Source organism: Gekko japonicus, unplaced genomic scaffold (assembly GCF_001447785.1).
Source record: "Gekko japonicus isolate JY-2015 unplaced genomic scaffold, Gekko_japonicus_V1.1 scaffold1267, whole genome shotgun sequence".
Taxonomy (NCBI): domain Eukaryota; kingdom Metazoa; phylum Chordata; class Lepidosauria; order Squamata; family Gekkonidae; genus Gekko; species Gekko japonicus.
The window spans coordinates 102,912-123,245 of record NW_015165275.1 but is presented as its reverse complement, the minus strand read 5'-3'; the positions used below and the strand labels follow the sequence as shown (position 1 = coordinate 123,245).

The 20,334-nt window shown below is 47.3% G+C and overlaps 1 protein-coding gene across 1 annotated transcript in view; it reads left to right on the top strand.

Annotated features, from left to right (window-relative positions):
- The first annotated feature begins 531 nt into the window (after positions 1-531).
- The window catches only part of LOC107109583 (IgGFc-binding protein-like), a 35,932-nt gene continuing 16,129 nt past the window's right edge, over positions 532-20,334 (top strand). The window contains exons 1-7 of the mRNA XM_015410248.1: positions 532-585; positions 6,220-6,285; positions 8,056-9,324; positions 10,336-10,664; positions 12,871-12,979; positions 15,718-16,319; positions 18,483-19,047. Coding sequence (XP_015265734.1) covers positions 6,243-6,285; positions 8,056-9,324; positions 10,336-10,664; positions 12,871-12,979; positions 15,718-16,319; positions 18,483-19,047 — 2,917 coding nt within the window. The 5' untranslated portion in view covers positions 532-585; positions 6,220-6,242. The remainder of the gene's footprint in view (positions 586-6,219; positions 6,286-8,055; positions 9,325-10,335; positions 10,665-12,870; positions 12,980-15,717; positions 16,320-18,482; positions 19,048-20,334) is intronic.

Genomic DNA, 20,334 nt, shown 5'->3' with positions numbered 1-20,334 from the left:
ACATACCTCCAAGGATCCTCTGTTCTGCTGGTTTAGAATGGGAGACCTGGGCTGAAGTTAGTCTTCACTGCAAAGTTTTTGATAATGCTTTGGGATTTTGGTTTAAATGGGCCAGATACTCACATCATTACTGCCCCCGACACCCAACAGATTGTTTTGTCTTTAGCCACAACAATCATTGCAATGGTTAGGCACGATGTCAGCTGTGACCAGGTGATGGTTGGGTTTTGAGCACGCCAGGCTAGCCAACAATAACTTGTTCCTATTAATCACCGCCAGCCTCCCAAGAGCCAAATGTTACACAACCAAAGCTGTGACCACAACCTCATCAGAGGACTGGTCCAAAAAGCTCGATCCCAAACTTGCTCATCATCTTCACGCCCCACTTTAATTTGAGTGTTTCATAAGAATAAAAAAAGACCCTAATCCCTCTGGAGTTAGTGGGAGTTTTGCCAAAGAGTTCCCAGAACTGGCACTTCTTCACTATATAAAGGGAAGCTTCGGAAAGGGAAAAATTCAGAGGGAGGAATACAGAGGCACCATCTCCCTTGGCTCTAGTACATCAGAAACACAGAAGGACCAAAGGTAAGAAACTCTACATTGCCTGTTATTACTTTCCACTCTCAAGTTTCAAGGTGTTCTAGAAATTCCAGTTCCATATGGAAAATAATAGCAAATCTGATGAGTTGGATTCAACTAGCTTTTGATTGGAGAAAAGAGGAAGGAGGGTCCCTTTGACCACCAAGACGACTATGCTGGGGGAGTTTCATGGACACAAGCCATGTGGGACAGGGGATGTAGTAAGAAAGGGAAATCACCAAGACAGAATGTATAAGCTATCTGGAGAGCCAGCATCGTGTAGTGGTTTAGAGCGGCAGCCTCTAATCTGGAGAACCAGGTTTGATTCCCCTACTCCTCCACACGAAGCTAGCTGGGTGACCATGGGTCAGTCACAGTTCTCTCAGAACTCTCTCAGCCCCACTTCAACAAAACTATTCACTGTTGTGGGGGAATGAGATTGTGAGCTGCTTTGAGACTCCTGAAGGTAGAGAAAAGTGGGGTATAGAAACTTCTTCTTCTTGGATCCCACCTGATTCGAAGTGCCAATGATATTTTATTTAGGTGAATATAATACTGAGCAATGCCAAGGTTTCTTAATTCATGCGGACCTCCATGTTGTAGCTCTGGATTGTCACCTTTTCCTCTGGATCGTCACCTTTTACAGTTCAGCAGCTGTACAACCAGACAGGAATTCAACAGGTGGGAATCTTCCCAGAATGGAGATTCAGTGATAAGTAATACTATGCCTGCTGTTTCTCACTGCTAGAAAAGGAAGAGGGCAGATTTGGTGATACCTTTGTCCAGGGCTTTTTTCCTCAGGGAACACGCTGGAACAGAGTTCCGGAACCACTTCGGCAAAACTATTTTTTAAATGTTTAAAAGGTCATGAGTTTTCAGTATACAGATTGAAAACCTCATTTCTCTCTTGAGAGTTTCTGGCACCTTTTTTTCAAAAGAAAAGAAAAGGAAAACCCTGCCTTTGTTACCAAAAACCTTCCCCCCAGGCCTTTCTAGGCAAACCTAGGAAATCACTCAGGATGCCAAAGTTGAGAGGTCACCAAAAGAGTGTGCCACTGTCCAGGGTTCAGGGCAGAGAGGGAACCAAAACAGTATTCCTTCTATGCATATCTACCATGCCTGCTCAGAAGCAAGTCTTACTATTGCCCCGGTCACATGGGCCGGATAACATGGGGGGAGGCGTGGCTATTCGTGCCGTCGCAGTTTGATCCGCGATTAAGTGATCAGACGCGATGGCGGTGCAGCGGGGTTTTGGCAGTCGGGGCCCGCAGCAAAGACGACAGCCGGGGGGAAGAGCCGCGCGCCGGTGCGATCACACCAACCAAGTCCGTCAGCAGCCCGTGGCAAACCAGTTGCTAGTACTTGTTAGCAGGTACTTTTTAACTGCGGGTTTTCGGCAAGAAGCCACGGGTACGCTACATTTGCCAGATGTGGTGGTGTGATTGTGCACGGATAATCCATCCGGCATCCGTGGCTCTCCCACGGCAAATTCGCCGTGTGAAAGGGGCCTATGTTCAGTGGGATTTTCTCCCAGGTAACCATGGTTCGAATTGCAGCCCTTGGAACAAGCCATTGATGTTTGAACTGGGGAGGGCACCACAGTCATAGTTTGCCTAGGGTTCCCAAAACCCTGGTGCTGGCCCTGGACTCCACCTAGAGTTGCCAACCTCCAGGCAGTGGCTGGAGATCTCAGGTGCCCTAATTATACTGCTAAGACTCTTTTCACTTTCACTGCACAGGGAAAGTCATTTGAGGTAGTTCCAGTGAACTCACTGTATTGCAGAACCAAACTGATAGCTGGCTAGGGTTGCCAGCTCATAGCTGGGAAATTCCTGGAGATTTAGGGGGTGGAGCCTGGAGAAGGTGGGGTTTGGGAGGGAAGGACCTAAGTGGGGTATAATGCCATAGAGTTCACCCTCCAAAGCAGCCATTTTCTCCAGAGGAACTAATCTCTGTCATCTGGAGCCTGGAGACAACTTGGAATACTGCCAGATCGCCAGGTCCCACCTGCAGTTTAGCAGCCCTATAAAGCAATCTTGTGTCTGAACTAAACTGAAGAAGAAGAAGAGTAGTTTTTTATACTCACTTTTCTCTGCCTTAAGGAGTCTCAATGCGATTTACAATTGTATTCCTCTCCCCACAACAGCCACCTTGTGAGGTAGGTGGGGCTGAGAGTTCTGAGAGAACTGTGACTGGCCCAAGGTCACCCAGCAGGCTTCATGTGGAGGAGGAGTGGGGAATCAAAACCGGTTCTCCACCACACTGAACCAATAGACCTTCTGGGGTAAGGGCTGGGTGTGTCATAAGCACAAACATTGGAGCAAATATTGGGCACTTTCAGTCCAGCTTTCTCCACTAGTGCAGACTCAAAACGGCTTACAAGATTAAAAATACAACAGATATATTTTTTTTAACTTTATTTTTTTTATTTTACTTTAGCAAGCATACAACAAACAATTATTGCACATTCTACAGTTAAAGCTATGAATTTACAATTACCAAGAACTGAACAAAGGAGAGAATAGCACTGCAGAAAGAATTAATATGATAATATTGACAGTTCAAAAGTGTGCTAACATACTATAACATTGCTTTGACTGCAACACTTCCTTTAATGTGTCATTGCACGTCAAGTATTCTAACACCAGACAGATGTTTTAATGCCAGTCACTAGGCCGCCTAATCTATCTGCCATCAACAGAGTAGTCCACTGGGTGGGGAAGAAAGGCAGAGCAGGCAGGTGGCAGTACTTCTTCCCTTGATGGCCATCATTCCCCAGGTACTAACAGTCATGTCTAAGTTACAGACCGCTGGCATAACGTCCAGATTATTGTAACAAACTGTGGATGTCAAGAGAGAAGAGGCACATGTCATATAGTCCATGGTGTGCTTGTTGTCAATGTGAGGAACAAAGAGCCTGTCAAGGGAGACCTCTGCCTATGATAGCCAGGGCTCTTTTTGTAGAAAAGGTCCAGCATGAACTCATTAGCATAATAGGCCACACACAGAAGCAGAAACTATTTAGCATATTAGGCCACACCCCTGACTGCACCGCTCATTAGCATATTAAATCGCATTCCCATGTTACCAGAAGTGTGCTCATCCAGCCACACCCACCTTTTGCTTCTTATTCTGCTTACCTTGTTTGTGGTCAAAACCCTGGGCTTTTTTTGTAGCAGGAACTCCTTTGCATGTTAGGCCACACACCTCTAATGTAGCCAGTCCTAATGAGTTCCTGCTGTTGGGTGTGGCCTATTATGCTAATGAGTTCCTGCTGGGTGTGGCCAACTTGGGAGCCAGCCGGAACTCCGTTCCTGTGTGTTCCTGCCCCAAAATAGCCCTGTTTATATCTATTCCGCCTTACTCCCTCAGGGTGGTGGACATCTGTCTCCAATCTTCCATTTTACCTTCCCAACAACCCTGAGAGGTAGCTTAGGCCAAGAGAGTCTGATTGGCTCAACGTCACCCAACAAGTTATGAGGAAAGGCTGAAGAAACTTGGGACTTTTTGGTTTAGAAAAGAGATGACTAAGCGGGGAGGTGATACGTTTATAAAATTATGCATGGAGTGGAGAGAGTTGACAAAGAGAAAATTGTTCTCCCTTTCCTTAAATACTAGAACTCGAGGGCATCCAATGAAGCTGATGGGCAGTAGGTTCGGGACGGACAAAAAGAAATACTCCTTTACACGGAGAGTGAATAAAAGGTGGATTTTGCTGGCAGGGGTTATAGAGATGGCCTCAGGCATAGACAGTTTTAAAAGGGGATTAGATAGATTGAGGGAGGAGAGGTCTGTCAGTGGCTACTAGCCATGGTAACTAAAGAGAACTTCCACATTCAGAGGCAGTCAACCTCTGAATCCCAGTGCAGGGAGGCAACATCAGGGGAAGGCCTCAGCTTCTATGGCCCGTTGTTGGCCCTCCAGAGGACCTTGCTCTGTTCACTGTGTGAGACAGGATGCTGGACTAGATAGACTGTTGGCCTGATCCAGAAGGGGTTTTTTTGTGTGTTCTTAAGTTCCCTGGCATAGTGGGGATTTGAACCAAGATCTCTGAGATCCTAGTCTTGACACTTTAGCCATGACCCCAAACTGATTCCTTTCTATCTCTAGCCTTTCCTGAATATATAGACCAAACAGAACAGTCTGTATTTTCCTTGTTACTGTCCAATATGAGTCAGCCTTCCCGGTACTTTGGCATGTTGAACAAGTCTTACAGATGTTTGGTCCAGATGATGACTCACTGTTGTGATAGTTAACAAAAGAATTCAAATTAGACTGAATGAGGATGAGGCAAATGCTGAAGACACGTACTACTAATTGTTCATGGCCCTTATGCCCATGGAAGGGGAATATCATATGATTGCCAAATCCAGACTGGGAAATTCTTGAAGATTTTGCTAGATAAATCCAGCATATATATATTTTTAAAAAGTACTAAAATACAAGAATGTTTGGGCAAAATGGAAGGCACAATGGAGGCAACTTTAAGCATGTGCATGTGTACACACTTTCTGCACTTAGCAGAGATACTTTTTAGGCGGAGATTGTGTGTAGATTTGCAACATGTAAAAAAAATACTGTAGATTGCAGAGGATGGTGGCTGAAATCCTTCACACGCACTTGATTGAGGAAGTCCCATTGTCCTGAATGGCATTTACTTGGTGGTGGAAAGTGCCATCAATTCACAGCCAACTTATGGTGACCCTATAGGGTTCTGTCAGCTATGCTGCCATGAAAGTTGGGGAGGTTGGTCTGTGTCTGGTTAATTGCTATTGCTTTCCTTTCAGGTTAATTGCTATTGCATTCCTTTCTGTGCTTTTTCTGCTGTGCGCCGAAACACTTATCTATACAGATGTGCAGGAGGGTGTTGTAGTGTCTGGGATTTCATTAGGTGCCGTGGGAGAGTGTTAGTTCTCAGCTTCAGCTACCTAACGGTCTCTAAGCCTTAGCCCGCGCGCGGGAGGCCGCCTAATTGGCCAGTACTGGGGGGGGTGTATACGAATACCCTATATCCTATTATGCCCATGGGGCCGCCGCCATTCTTAACAGTGCCTATGTTACTGCATCTATAGCTCTGCAATAAAAGTATAACTGTTCCTGAATGTGTGTATTTTGTTGTTGGCTGTGGGTTCTGACAGGTTCTCAAGGCAAGTGAGAAGCAGAGGTGGTTTGGCATTGCCTGCCTCTGCATAGAGACCCTGGTCTTCCTTGGTGGCCTCCCATCCAAATACTGGCCAGGGCTGACCCTGCTTAGCTTCCGAGACCTGACGAGATCGGGCTAGCCTGGGCCATCAGGGCAGAGAGAAATAGAGGTGGTTTTGCCATTGCCTGCCTCTGTGTAGTGACTCTGGCCTTCCTTGGTGGACTCCCATCCAAATACTAACCATGTCCAACCCTGCTTAGCTTCTAAGATCTGACGAGGCAGGGCTAGCCTGGGACATCCAAGTCAGGGCATCTACGTACAAGGATGCAAAAGTCTGCAGACTCCTCTATCACGTAAACCCCCTGCTGAAATGTGCCCGCTTGCTCAGAGCTCATGACTTGTTTTCATGAAAAACGTGTCACCATTTTTCATCTGCCAAGTATAGGATGGGTGGAAGAACCAAATGTTCCAACCTAATCTCAAAACTTATTTTGCAGCCTCTATCAATCTGTTGTCCATCATGTGGGCGATGGGACTCTGGGCCAAGTTATGTGTACTGTGGGGTAAGTACCTGTATTCATTCGTTTCTTCACAAAGAGTATAATTGGCTGGATCAGAATGTTTTGGCCCCATGTCAATTCACTGGGAACAGGCCCCAAAATCCTGGCTGCACATGTGTAGGATTCTTGCCAGATCAGAACTGCACAAATTAGCATGATTCAACAGCCTGTTCAACACACACATCTGTACTCAGGGTAAAGGCAGGCAAGAGAAAAATCATACAACTCCATCAATATGAACTGGTTGGAGAACTGCACTCAAAGAGTAGTCGTCAATGGCATTTCATCTGAACGGAGGGAGGTGTCCAGTGGGGTGTCACAGGTTTCGGTTCTGAGCCCAGTATTTTTCAATATTTTTATAAACGATCTGGATGAGGGTGTGGAGGTGCGACTCATTAAATTTGCAGATGACACCAAATTGGGAGGAGCAGCAAACACACCAGAAGATACAGACAGAATTCAACAAGATCTAAATACACCAGGAAAGTGGGCGGATGTGAACAAGATGCAATTTAACAAGGATAAGTGCTGCGTTCTACATCTGGGTAACAAAAATGTGGAAGGCACACACTGGGTGGGGGTTATACTTCTGAGTCGCAGTCTGTGTGAACAAGATCTTGGAGTACAGGTGGGACCATAAGTTAAATATGAGCAGCCAGTATGATGCAGTGACAAAAAAGGCTAACGCAAATCTTGGGGTGTGTCCACAGAGGCATAACATCTAAATCGCAAGTTGTTATAGTCCCAGTGTACACTGCAGTGGTCAGGCCACACCTGGAGTATTGAGTGTCATTCTGGAGGCCTCACTTCACAAAGGATGTGGAGAAAATGGAACAGGTGCAGAGGAGAGCAATGAGGATGATCAGGGGCCTGGAGACCAAGCCCAATGAGGAAAGGCTGAGGGACTTGGAAATGTTTCGTCTGAAGAGGGGAGGTTGAGGGGGGACAGGACAGCTCTCTTTAAGTATTTGAAGGGCTGCCACTTAGAGGAGGGCAGGGAGCTGTTCCTGTTGGCAGCAGAGGACTCGCAATCATGGGTTTACATTAAGGGTGGGAAGGTACCGGCTGGATATTAGGGGGGACATTTACATTAAGAGTTGTGCAACAGTGGATTCAGCTGCCTAGGGAGGTGGTGTGCTCCCCCTCACTGTCAGTCTTTAAGCAGAGGCAGGACAGACAATTGTCAGGGATGCTCCAGGCTGATCCTGCATTGAGCAGTGGGTTGGACTAGATGGCCTGTATGGCCCAGCTCTGTGATTCTATGATTCTAATAATACAAAATACAGGTTTGAGAAGCTTCAATTTGCCTCAGGGCAATGCAAGAGAAAAAGAGGGCATTTAATCCTTCAACTTCCCCTTGGTTGTAAAAACTGAACCCATAATTCCATGTTCTTCTGTTAGCATTTTAATAGTAAAGAAATGTATCCTTTAAAAATGTTTTCCCATGAATCTACTCACAGCTGAGCGGGAGACCACAGTATGAATGATCAAGTGGAGGTTGAAAGGTTATATTTCCTCTTTCTCCCCCATGGAGATATCAGACAAATTGAGGCTGCAGATGCCAGTGACTCTTGTCTTCTCCTAATGTGGTCAAAGTTTGATAGGCTCTGTTTAGTCCTTTTAATTTCTAAGTCAAGTTCAGGGTTAATTTGATCTAGAACCCACACATATATTCCTTCCCATAAGTCACAGGCACACTCACTTTAATGACCTCCTAAACCACAGTGAAACGTTTATTTAGAGCTCTCTAAAAGTTTTATTTTTCCTTGTTAGGAATGTCAGTTGCTCCAGCCTTGGTGATAGCCGGCCTGATCCCAAGAACATTTTCCTCAAGTCCTTTAGGAAAAGAATTTGTCACAGCTTTCATGCAGAACGGCTTGCCACGAACATCCCACGGGGATTTCAAGCTGATTATCTCAGGGTATGCTCCTGAAACATCTGTCACTATCTACATGAAACGGCCGGCATTGAGGGCAGTGATCCAGGTGAATGAGGGTCAAACCCTGTCTGCGACAATCCCACGTGAAGCAGAGATGGTCGGAACCGGTTTGTTTGACAGCACGGTCATTGTCCGGGCCGACAAAGATATCTCTGTCCACTCCGTCAATAGCAAGCCTACCTCAGTTGATACTACCATTGTCTATCCGGTGACAAGCTTAGGAACCGAGTATTACATCGTCACTCCAACCGTAGGCACAGATCGCTACCGAGAGTTTGCCATCATTGCCTGGGACGAGCCCACATCCGTTGACATCCACCTGAAAGGGACTGTGACATTTCAGAGGAAAAAATATTTCCACGGGGACAAGATCTCCATTGCACTTAGTCCTTACCAAGCTGTCCAGCTACAAAGCGAGGTGGACGTCTCCGGGACTAAAATAGTCTCTCAGAAACCAGTGGCTGTCTACAGCGGCCACACGTGCGTCTCTAGACAAGTCTCTTGTGACCATGTTTCTGAGCAGCTGTTGCCTGTTTCTAGCTGGGGTACCGACTTCATCGTCCCCTCTCTTCCCTTTGACACGGAGTATGACATAGTGTATGTTTCTACTTCCCAAAAAACTCAGGTTGACACCCAAATTGGGGCAAGCAAGAGCAACCGAGACTTGACTGCTGCTCGAGCACACTTGTACGGCATTCAAGGCTCGACCGCCATGTCCCTCTCGGCTAACTCGGGCATTCAAGTTACCTTCTTCAGTGACGGTGGCACTCATGGTAGCCTCCACTATGACCCTTTCTTCATGGCAATCCCTCCGGTCTCTAGTTACTGTCAAGCCTACAACATTTATGGGTATGACCATTTTGAGAACTACGCGCTGATCATTGCCAAATCATCGGAGACTTCTGGGATCACCCTGGACAAGCGACCACTGAGAAATCTCCACTGGAATCCAGTTCCTGGCACTGAATTCTCCTGGGCATCACACAGCTTAGGCCACAGATACACAGTCCATGTAGTGGAGCACCCCACCTCCCTCTTTGGGCTGCTGAGTGTTGGGGTTGGAAACGGGAAGGCATACGGCTCCCCAGCAGTTTGCGCAAAAGGTAATGACAAATCTGCTGCCCCCTTTCTTTCTTGTCTCCCTTCTTTTCTCTGTTCACCCAACTTTACATAAGAATCACAGACCTTATTCCCAGGAATGTACGAGAGGGCCACTTCACTCGCTACATTTTTATTTTTGGCATTTTTGTATTTTGTGTGTGTGTGTGTGTGTGTGTGTACACATGTGAGTGTGTGTGCACCTGGAAGTCATGGTGACCTCTGGTGACTGACCTCCTACTGGGAGGCCTGGAGGATGTTCAGAGAGGTGGCTGAATGAAGCCTGCCCCCGCCTCCCGACTGCTGTTATTCCAAGGAGGTCTCCCACCCAAGTACTTGCCAGAGTCGACCCTGCCTAGCTTCCAAGATCTGATGAGATTAGGCTTGCCTGGGCTATCCAGATCAGGGCACTAGCTACATTTTTAGACATACATGTGTAGGATAAAATGCCATGCAGGACTGAAATGAGCAAATGTATTTGGAAATGGATGTGCCGTGCAGATACACCCAACAGAGAAGCCAATTCATGCATTATGGAGAACACAGGTTGTCTCCTGTGTAACAGTCACATATCAGGTCCAGGTCAGGGCACTAGCTACATTTTTAGACATACATGTGTAGGATAAAATGCCATGCAGGACTGAAATGAGCAAATGTATTTGGAAATGGATGTGCCGTGCAGATACACCCAACAGAGAAGCCAATTCACGCATTATGGAGAACACAGGTTGTCTCCTGTGTAACAGTCACATATCAGTTGCAGCTTCCCCACACCCCCTGCAACCATATTGCCCAGTTTGGATTGTGACTGCTGCACATGTGGAGAAAGGGCTTCAGCCTTAGCCCCAGACAAATTTTCTGATCTGAAATGGTCCAAGGAGTACTGTTTGGTGAAACTCCCAAGTGTCCTTGTAGATTTCCCCAGTGGGCTAAATAGCAGATGCCCAAGTCCCTTGTGCTGTCTATCTACTAAAGGTTATCTAACGTTCCTTAATTCTCTTTCTCACCCACCGCAGATCCCTGCAAAACACTGCAATGCCGAACAAAGGAAATGTGCCAGGTGCAGAATGGTCAAGCGAGCTGTGTCCATGAGTACATGGGAACCTGTTGGGGCTCCACATCCCAAGATGTTCGGACGTTTGATGGCCTCATCGTAGACCTCCAATATCTTTGCACCTACACCCTTGTGAAGTCCTGCAGCGGTGACCCTGACCTTGTACCTTTCACAGTTGAAGAGAAGAGCAGCCCCTCCGACCACAAGGCCTCCTCCAAGATGCAGCTAACCCGTATCAACGTGTATGATTACAACATCACCATTAACAAAGGAGATGATGCCCAGATCATGGTAAGGAAGAACCCATGCTCTTTCCTTAACTGTGTTTCCGTTCACAGTTGTAGGAGGCAAACCACCAAGAGCGGGTGAAACGTTGGCATAACTGCCATGGAAGTCTAGAAATCCCAGTGAATCAGCTAAACCAGGGCTGCCTCCAGGTTTTGGGAAGCCCTGGGCAGACAGTGCCCGGGAGTCCCTTCATGCCTGCCTTTCCACCCTTACCTGCATGCCCCCACTTTCCTGTGCATCTTCCACCAAGAGAGCCAGTTTGGTGCAGTGGTTAAGAGTGCGGACTCTAATTTGGGAGAAACATGGCCGACACTTACCTGAAAGGCTGGATTGCTGCATGATCTGACTGTGAAGTGGTGCATCCTGTCCACTGGACGAATGAGACTTTCATTCCAGGTATTGTTCCAGGAATATTTATTACTCAGCTGGTGAATGGCGAGGTGACTGCAGAAACTAGGATGCGGTCCCCCCCCCCCTTTTTAATCTAATGGCCAGCAGAGGTAGGAAACTGGGACAACCGCATTTGCTGGCTCCACGACAGCTGGGGGGGGGGGAGAAGCTGATTGGTCTTGAATTTGGTGGGCTCTACGCAATGATGACGTAGAGCCAGCCTGGGAGATTTAAGCAGCACTGCCAGTGAATCGTGGCAGTGCTGTTTTACCTTTAAATTGGAGATGCTGGGGATTGAACCTGGGACCTTTAGCATGCCAAGTAAATGCTCTACCACTGAGCCATTGGCCACCCCCCCCAAAAAATGAGTCGCTTCTATGTGTCTGCTGGGGTATAATTTATTTTAAAGTATCTAGTTCTGTAGTTATTTTATTGCATTTATTTTGTTATTTTGGTGTTATGTTGTAAATCTACACTCAGTGGATTATCATAGGTTGGAACCCTGAGCCCACTTTGCAGGGAGGGAAGGAGGGAAGAAGGGAGGGAGGGAAGTGTATAGGATTCTGCCCCCCAAGCCTATTGGCCAGGGTCAATAGTGCACCCAGGACCAATGCCACTTGTTTGCCACCTTTCCCAATGGTCTTGGTCAGCTGTGGGCAAAGGTGGTGGAACAACTGAAGCAAACAGATGGAGAAAGGCATGCAGACTAATGGCAGGGGAGGTATGTGGGTAGGGGTCAGAGGCAGTGAGCCCTTAATGGAATCCATGGACCCTGGCAACTGCTCCACCTCAGGGTGTGCTGACTCCGGCCCTGAGCTAAACCCTTAGGGATGATGTGTTTGAACGATCCCCAGCAAATAGCTCAGACGTTCTCCTGGTGCAAACAGCTGGATTTAAGGGAGAAGAAGGCATCAGAAATTTCTAGCCAGCATTAATTACGGTAAGAAAACCTCAACGCATGGATACCACTCACACCACTAAGAGACAACCAACACAGCCCCACACATCTGAGATTAGGGAAAGCATTTCTAAGTCAGAAGGTACACAGGGTTGGCTCAATACATTTTGCCATTCCATTGGTCCCTTCTCACATGCCACCCTCTGCCAACTCCAAGGTGAGCTGATGAGGTGCTCTGCAGTCTAGTTGCCACCCAGGTTCCGTAACTTTTAAAGAAAGTAATGGCAAATAGGGTTGACACACCATTCATTCATTCATTCATTCATTCATTCATTCATTCATTCATTCATTCATTCATTCTGTCTATATACTGCCTTTTGGTTGAGGCATTCAATGCAGGGCAATATCCACACATCATTGGATAGTTAATTATTGCTATGCTAGATAGCTGAGGTTAGCCTGATCTCATCAAGTCTTAGAAGCTGCACAGGGTCAGCCCTGGTTGGTACTTAGATAGGAAACCACCAAGAAAGTCCAGGGTCGCTAGGCAGAGTCAGGCCATGGCAAACCACCTCAGTTCATCTCTTGCCTTGAAAACCCCTACAGGGTTACACCAAGTTGGCTGTTAACTTGAAGGCACTTTCCACCACCATGACAGAGTAATCATTCCTAACTGGGTGGTCATGGCCACACAGCAGATTCCAGGTGTGAATGATTGGTATAGTGCACTATTGCACACTATCCAATGATGTGCAATAGCCGGTGATGTCTGGATCCAGCCCAGTTTACACTTTCAAAATATTCTAAGTCAAAACAAAGAGCAGGAATCTCTCCATCCACTGGTGGTCTCTTTAGGCGCTGACTTCTCCTGACTTTTTGATGGAAACCATGTTTCCTGCACATTGGTCTTTCCTCCCACAGGTAAACGGTGCAGTGGCCAGCCTCCCAACCATCCTGCAAGACGGAAAAATCAAAATCTTTGAGAACAGCGGGCAGCCCATCATCGAAAGAATCCCCTTCCAGCCTAAGAGCAAGGTTCAGACTCTTAGCTAGCATCTAGGGCTTAACACATTAGCACCTCATTCCCAGAGATGTACACTTAATGCTCAATGGTAGCATGTGGCCAGGTAGGCACAGGAAATAGACTTGGAATCCCAGTTACAACATCAAAGACAAGTTAGAAACAAGAATAATGTTTATTCAGTCAGAGCTTAGCAAAATAGACTATAAGTTTACAAAAAAAGAAAGGCTAAGGCGATTTGCCTTAACTAAACATTACTGATTCATAGTTACCCCATTCAGGAACAGCTACAGTCCAAATAGTCCAAGGGATCAGGAAGGGAAATCCCATCATGGAATTCCATGTGCTTTAAGTTCCAAAGCAAGTCTTTGTTCTCCAACAGACCGCATGGCAGGACAGCATTTCCAGGTGCGATAAAAAGCAGAGCTCACTAGCAGGAACAGAGAGCAAGAGACACAAACAGAGAGAGTCTCTCTCATTGGGTCTGAACAGATATAGTCCAATTTCAGTCTCAATCAGATGTGGCCATCAGCCAATCACGAGTGAGTATGGGATGTGGCCAATTGCTAGTTGCCATGGTTGCAACACAGGAATGGCTAGGAGTTTGGAGGCCACACCTGCAGGCATGTGACCCAAACTCCAACTACTTCATTGTGTATGTGACATCTCGCATGGCAAGCACCACCAGGTCTGGCTTTCGGCATGAACGTGTGAAAGAATGTGGGTTTATGGCATGCTATTGAGGCCATCTGGCCTCAGCATTTCCCTTGTAAGGGGAAATAAGGCACAGCCTGTTACCAAAAGACAGGAGAATGCAGGAGACATTTAGAATTCAATATTTCTATACACCATCACAAACCACGTGAATCACACCATCCATATTGGGAGTTTTTTGACAGGAAGGAAGGAAGGAAGGAAGGAAGGAAGGAAGGAAGGAAGGAAGGAAGGAAGATGTGGGTGGTGTTCAGCAGAGGCACTCCTGGCACCCACAGAAGCATGCCTCTGCCACTGCTGATGGAGAAAGGGCATGAAAGTGGTGCAGACAGCTGTCAGTACAGGCAATGGGAGGGCACGTGAGGAAGGGAAGGATGCCCAGTCTGAGGCAGCCCCCCCCCCCAGTCAAACAGGGAATGAGCAGACAGAAGGCAATTCTGCACTGGCTTTTCCCTCCATTGTTTTACCAAAGGTGCAGCTCAAAACCACATTCAAGTACCTTTGGGGCAACACTGTACTGACTGCGAAGTCACCCCTGAATGAACATAAATCTGTGCAGAAGGTACCATAAAACCCAATAAACCTGATGATCAAAGAAAGTAAAAGCAGCATGCAGTGCAGAGGGTACCATAAAACCCGATGGTCTAAGAAAGTGGAAATGGCATGCAATGCAGAGGGGAATTTCTGTTCCAGTGTGGGTTTCATAAAACAATGGAGGGGAAAGCCAATGCGGAATCACCCAGAGAGGGTACAAACAATTACAGGCAGGGCTGCAGAGGACCTTTATAGAGAAGAGCAGCACCTGGGTGTGCAGAAACCCACATTCAGATTCTGTTTTGTTATTACATCTCAAGAAAGTACACTGCAGGGAGCCAGAGAAGAATCAGTGGAGACTGTTGCAGCATGTCTCCCCACAGGAATGGGGCAATAGGGATACACTGTTAATGTCCCCCTCTACTCCTTTCCACCCACAATTTCCAAGTGCTATTTATTAGTCTATCACTGCGCCTCATAGTTGGTGTGGATACCTAAATCCATGCAATGGGGCCAGTCGCTGCCACCATTTAGGGCTATCAAAATCAGGGGCAACTGTTCTGAAGAATGGTCTCTGTATTTTTTTTAAAAAATCCTAATTTGGAGGTAGCGCCTTCAAAAGTTTGTAGTGTTGACTGTGCATGTGCAGAGGCCTCTATAAAAGCCCAGCTAGAGTTCAGGGGGCAGAACGGGTCAGGAGGAAGTGGGAGGAGGCCAATCAGGACTGGTGGGGAGAGGCAAGGAAGAGAGGGGAACATTGGATTTCTCTGCCTCCCTCAGTCACAGCTGATTTCCAGAGATCAGCTCCCCTGGACAAAATGGCAACCATGTATGTCTATTGCTTCATAACCAACAGACCTGTGGCATAAATGCACTGGAGCATACATTTCTGTGGGCCACCCTGACTGGATAGCCCAGGCAAGCCTAATCTCATCAGATCTTGGAAGCTAGGCAGGGTCGACTCTGGCAAGTACTTGGATGGGAGACCTCCTTGGAATACCAGCCAGTGAGGTACCCATGCATGTCTATTGCTTCATAAGCAACAGACTTGTGGCATAAATGTACTGGAGCATAAATTTCTGTGGGCCACCCTGACCGGATAGCCCAGGCAAGCCTAATCTTATCACATGCACATATAAAAATGCAAAAAAATACAAAAAAATTATGTGGGCCAAAAAGCCCACATTGTCAATTGTATTTACATAATTACATTATATATCCCATGCACATAACAAATACAGGCACGAAAGTGGTAGCAAAGTTGTTATTGACTTCACGAGGGCAGAAGCCCCACCTGTCCAAGATATAAAAATCCTTTCGTAGGCAGAGCATAAATTAAAATAAAACCAGGACAAGAGTAAAAGATCCAGTCAGGGTAAGCACAAACCACTTCAAAAGAGGGTGGAAGGAAGCTGAAAGTGATAGTTTAGGAGTCTGTATAATCTACAAGCGCATTTCGCTTTTGATCAAATCTAATCTGTTGTCACCCCCCCCCCAAGCGGTCCACACCTGCCCTGACAACAGTCACTACGAGTCCTGTGGAAGTGCCTGCCCAGCTACCTGTTCTGACCAATCGGCTCATTCCACCTGCAAATTGCCCTGTATGGAGACCTGTCAGTGTGACGACGGTTACGTCCGCCACGACAACAAATGCATCCCTGTAGAGAGCTGTGGCTGCATCTCCAGCAGCGTCCACCACATGCCTGGGGAGGAGTTCTGGGCTGATGAGAACTGCCAGTCTCGTTGCAAGTGTGATCCTAACCTAGGGAAAGTGAAGTGTTGGAAAGCAGGCTGCAAAGCCAATGAGAAATGCACCCTGGTGGACGGCGTGCGCCGCTGCAAGGGAACGACGTACTCCACCTGCATAGGAACTGGAGACCCTCACTACACTACCTTTGATGGAAGGAAGTACGACTTCCAGGGGAGCTGCGTTTATCAGATGGCGGACGTCTGCTCCCAGGACCCCACCCTCACACCATTTTCGGTCACCGTAGAGAACAACCACCGAGGCAACAAGGCAGTGTCCTTCACCAAAGTAGTAACGTTGGATGTCTACAACATGACCATCAGCCTGAGCCAAGACCATCCACGCAGGATTCAGGTACAATTACTGGGGTATGAAGAAACCATGGGGGATTGGGCGGGGCGGAGATTCTGGGGGATAAATTTCACAGCTAGCCAGACCTACAGGGAGTTAGACATATTCATGGAGAAGAAATCCACCAACATCTACTAGCCGTGGTGAGTCAAGAGAACCTCCATATTAAGAAGCAGTAAGCTTTGGAAATCCAGTGCTAGGAGACAGCATCAGGGAGGGCCCTGGACTCTATGCCTTGTTTACTGGCTCTCCAGGGCAACTGGTTGGCTGCTGTGTAGAGCTGGAAGCTGGACCATATGGACCATTGGTCTGATCTAGCAAGGCTCTTCTTAATGGTAGTCTTAATGGTAATCTTTGGCTACCCTCTCACCATATCATTACAGAGTCATCCCTGCATGAAGGGGTTGCAGCTCAGTGGAAGATCCTCTGCTTTGCATGTACAAGAGACAGTTTGGTGTAGTGGTTAAGTGCGCAGACTCTAATCTGGGAGAACCGGGTTTGATTCCCCCCTCCTCCACTTGCACCTGGCTGGATGACCTTGGGCAAGCCATAGTTCTGATAAGAGCTGTTCTTGAAAAAGAGCAGTTTCTGTCAAGAGCTCTCTCAGCCCCACCTACCTCACAGGGTGTCTGTTGTGGGGAGGGGAAGGGAAAGGAGTTTGTAAGCCGCTCTGAGACACCTTTGGGTAGTGAATGGCGGGGTATAAATCCAATCTCTTCTTCTTCTTCTTCTGTGTTCAATCCCTGTAATCTCCAGCTAAAAGGACCAGGTAGTAGGTGATGTGAAAGACCTCTGTCCGAGACCCTGCAGAACCTCTGCCAGTCTGAGTAGACAATATTGATAAGGATGGACCGATGGTCTGATTCAGTAAAAGGCAGCTCCATGTGTGTTCATAGGTGTTCATGACATCCCAATTTGTCACCTGGTCATATCCCATGTTTCTTTAAAAGCTGGTTTGATTCCTTATGGCTGCTCCTCGTCTTATTTATTTGCAGACTACTGCCATTTTTTTCCCCATCTCCTCCAGCTCCCAGATTAATTATACCACTTGTTTGCAACAGATGTGAGGGGGTATTTTGGCACCAGGCATTGTGTTGGCTCCAGTGATGCATGAACAGAAATGTAAACTCACTTGTGGAAGCGTTAGATATACTGCAATATTTGTTGATCCCAATAAATTCTTGCACTGTGGGTTGCGCAAGCAGAGATGCAATGTTTGGGGTGTAAATTTAATTTAGCGCAAGCTGCCCTTGTGGTCTTTTTCATATGCTTCCGCAGGGGATCTACCACATGCAGAAATCTTCCCCTGTATCCAATCAGTCTTCAACACACTCTTTTGAATTAAGGGAACTGGGTCTTGGCTCCTGAATATTTAACACAAGACTGCTTCTCTTTGGCACTGAAATTACAAACTTTTCCTTATGGATGGGGTGATTTCCTGTAGCCTGCTGAAGTGCTGGTTCATTTGTGGTGGACAGATGCTTCTTGCATGGGTTGAAGAAAATACATCCACTTCTATTGCCCAGCAAAGGAAACTTTTTTAAAGCAACCAGAATATCATGCAAGAGTTGCCACTCTCACATGGAAAATACAGCTAGGAGAACCCAGAAAGGATGCTTCAAGAAGAAGAAGAGGTTGGATTTATACCCCACCGTTCACTACCCGAAGGAGTCTCAGAGCAGCTGACAATCTCCTTTCCTTTCCCTTCCCCTCCCCACAACAGGCACCTTGTGAGGTAGGTGGCACTGAGAGAACTCTGAGAGAACTGCCCTTGAGAGAACAGCTTGAGAGAACTTGTAACTGACCCAAGGTCACACCAGCAGCTGCATGTGGAGGAGTGGGAAATCAAACCCCGTTCTCCCAGATTAGAGTCCGTGCCCCTAAACACTACATCAAATTGGATCTCAAAGATGACTTCTTGCCACCTGGCTCCTTCTGCTCTGTAGTATTATTTCCATAGCACAGATTCCTATCTTCTTAGTGTTCAGGCACACTACTGCTTATCCCCAGCGGCACATGTGGCAGATCATTTCTTTCCTTATTTATGCCAGGAAGCAATTTTTAAATGTGCATGTGGTTACCCAGTAGGACTCAGCTACTGTTACACAGTCTAGTTTCTAAATTAACTGAAAGTCCTTGGAATTCTCTTTTCCCCATGTCTCCTAGGTCAACGGGGTCTTTGTGGACCTGCCCTTCTCCTATGAAGATAAGCTGAAGGTCTACATCAGTGGAGTCCATGGCTTCATCAAAACAGACTTTGATCTGAGAGTCAGCTTTGACTGGTACAGCTATGCCAGGGTCATCATACCTAACACTTATGCCAATGCGATCTGTGGACTCTGCGGCAATGCCAATCAGGATCCCGGAGATGACTTCACCATGAAGGATGGTACTCAGGCGAAGGACGAAATCCAGTTTGCAGAGAGCTGGAAAGTGAAGGATGTCCCCGGGTGCTCAGCGGGATGTACCAGTAACTGCCAAGTGTGCGGGGAGGCTGAGAAGCAGCCCTACAAGAGTAACAAGTATTGTGGGGTCCTCATTCAAAAGAATGGACCATTCAGGCAGTGCCATGAAGCCATTGACCCAACGTCCTTCTTTGATGACTGCGTCTTTGACACCTGTATGTACAAGGGTCACCACGATACCCTGTGCAGTGCCATCAGTGCCTACGTGACAGCCTGCCAAGCTCAGGGCACCCAGGTTGGGCCATGGCGATCAGCCTCTTTCTGCAGTAAGTGTTGGGGGTGTTGAATCCGGGCGTGTAGCTATAGTGGGGCATTTGGGGGCTATGCCCCCTTAATTAAAAGCCACGCCCCACAACAGACAGAAAAGGGCATTTAAAAATATTTATTAAGTCATTAATTAACTTACGTGCCCCCTAAGAAATTTAAATGCCCCCCAATGGGGGAAAAAACCTGGCTATGGGCCTGGTTGAATCCCTTTTCATGCAGCTCTTAAGCTGGTAAGGGGGTTCCCTGCATGGGCACACGCTAATAGCCACTCTACAAAATGGGGGGATCTCTGTAGAGGTTGGAGACAACATCTCTGTGGTAGGACATGGACTTAGCATGGCTAGAAAATACTTCACATAGACAGCTGGCGAGCAAGACAGGCAATGGTCTGGCCCAGGTGGGTAGCTGTGTTGGTCTGAAGCAACAAAACAAAGTCTGAGTCCAGGGGCACCTTTAAGACCAACAAAGTTTAATCCTGAAGAAGTGTGCATGCACACAAAAGCTTATGCTCAGAATTAAACTTAGTTGGTCTTCAAAGTGCCACTGGACTCAAACTTTGTTCCAATGGTCTGATCCATAAGGAAGTTTTGTATGTCCTATATACAAAAAAAATTCATACATATAGCCAGAGGTCATTTCGGGGGGGAACGCGGGGGAACGCAGTTCCCCCCGGGTGAGGTACGGAGGGGGCACATGACGAAGCCCCGCCCCCTGCTTCCGGCCGCCCTGCTTCCGGCCCTCATTCAGCCAGGAGGAGGCAGGAGAAGAGGGAGGGTAAGTTGCTTCCTCCCTGCCTCTCCCCACCCCTGCCTGCCTGGGGCCAGGGAGGGCCTTCGCAGGGCTTCCTTGCACTCCCGCCAGCCTTGCAGGTCCACCGCCGGGCCCCTCATGGAGCTGCAAGGCCGGTGGCGGCGGCCGGGACCATTGGGGGTGGGGTGTGTGGCCTTATGACACACTTCCGGTGATGTCAGGGGGTGAGGCCTTATGACACACTTCCGGTGATGTCAGGGGGTGTGGCATATGCTAATGAGTTATGCTAATGAGTTCCCCTAGCTCTTTTTCTACGAAATGACCCCTGCATATAGCACCAATCTGATGTTATCTACTTTACACTGAATGGGATATTCACCGGCCATCAGTGAAAACATAGTTTGAACAAAGACCTTCCAAATGTTGCAATAAAAGCTTATGTACCTGGGGAAACTGTACTAAATATGTTGATTTTGCATAAATATTTTCTGGAGATTCTGAGCGCAGGAAAAAGGTGTGGCTTTTGAAAATGTAAA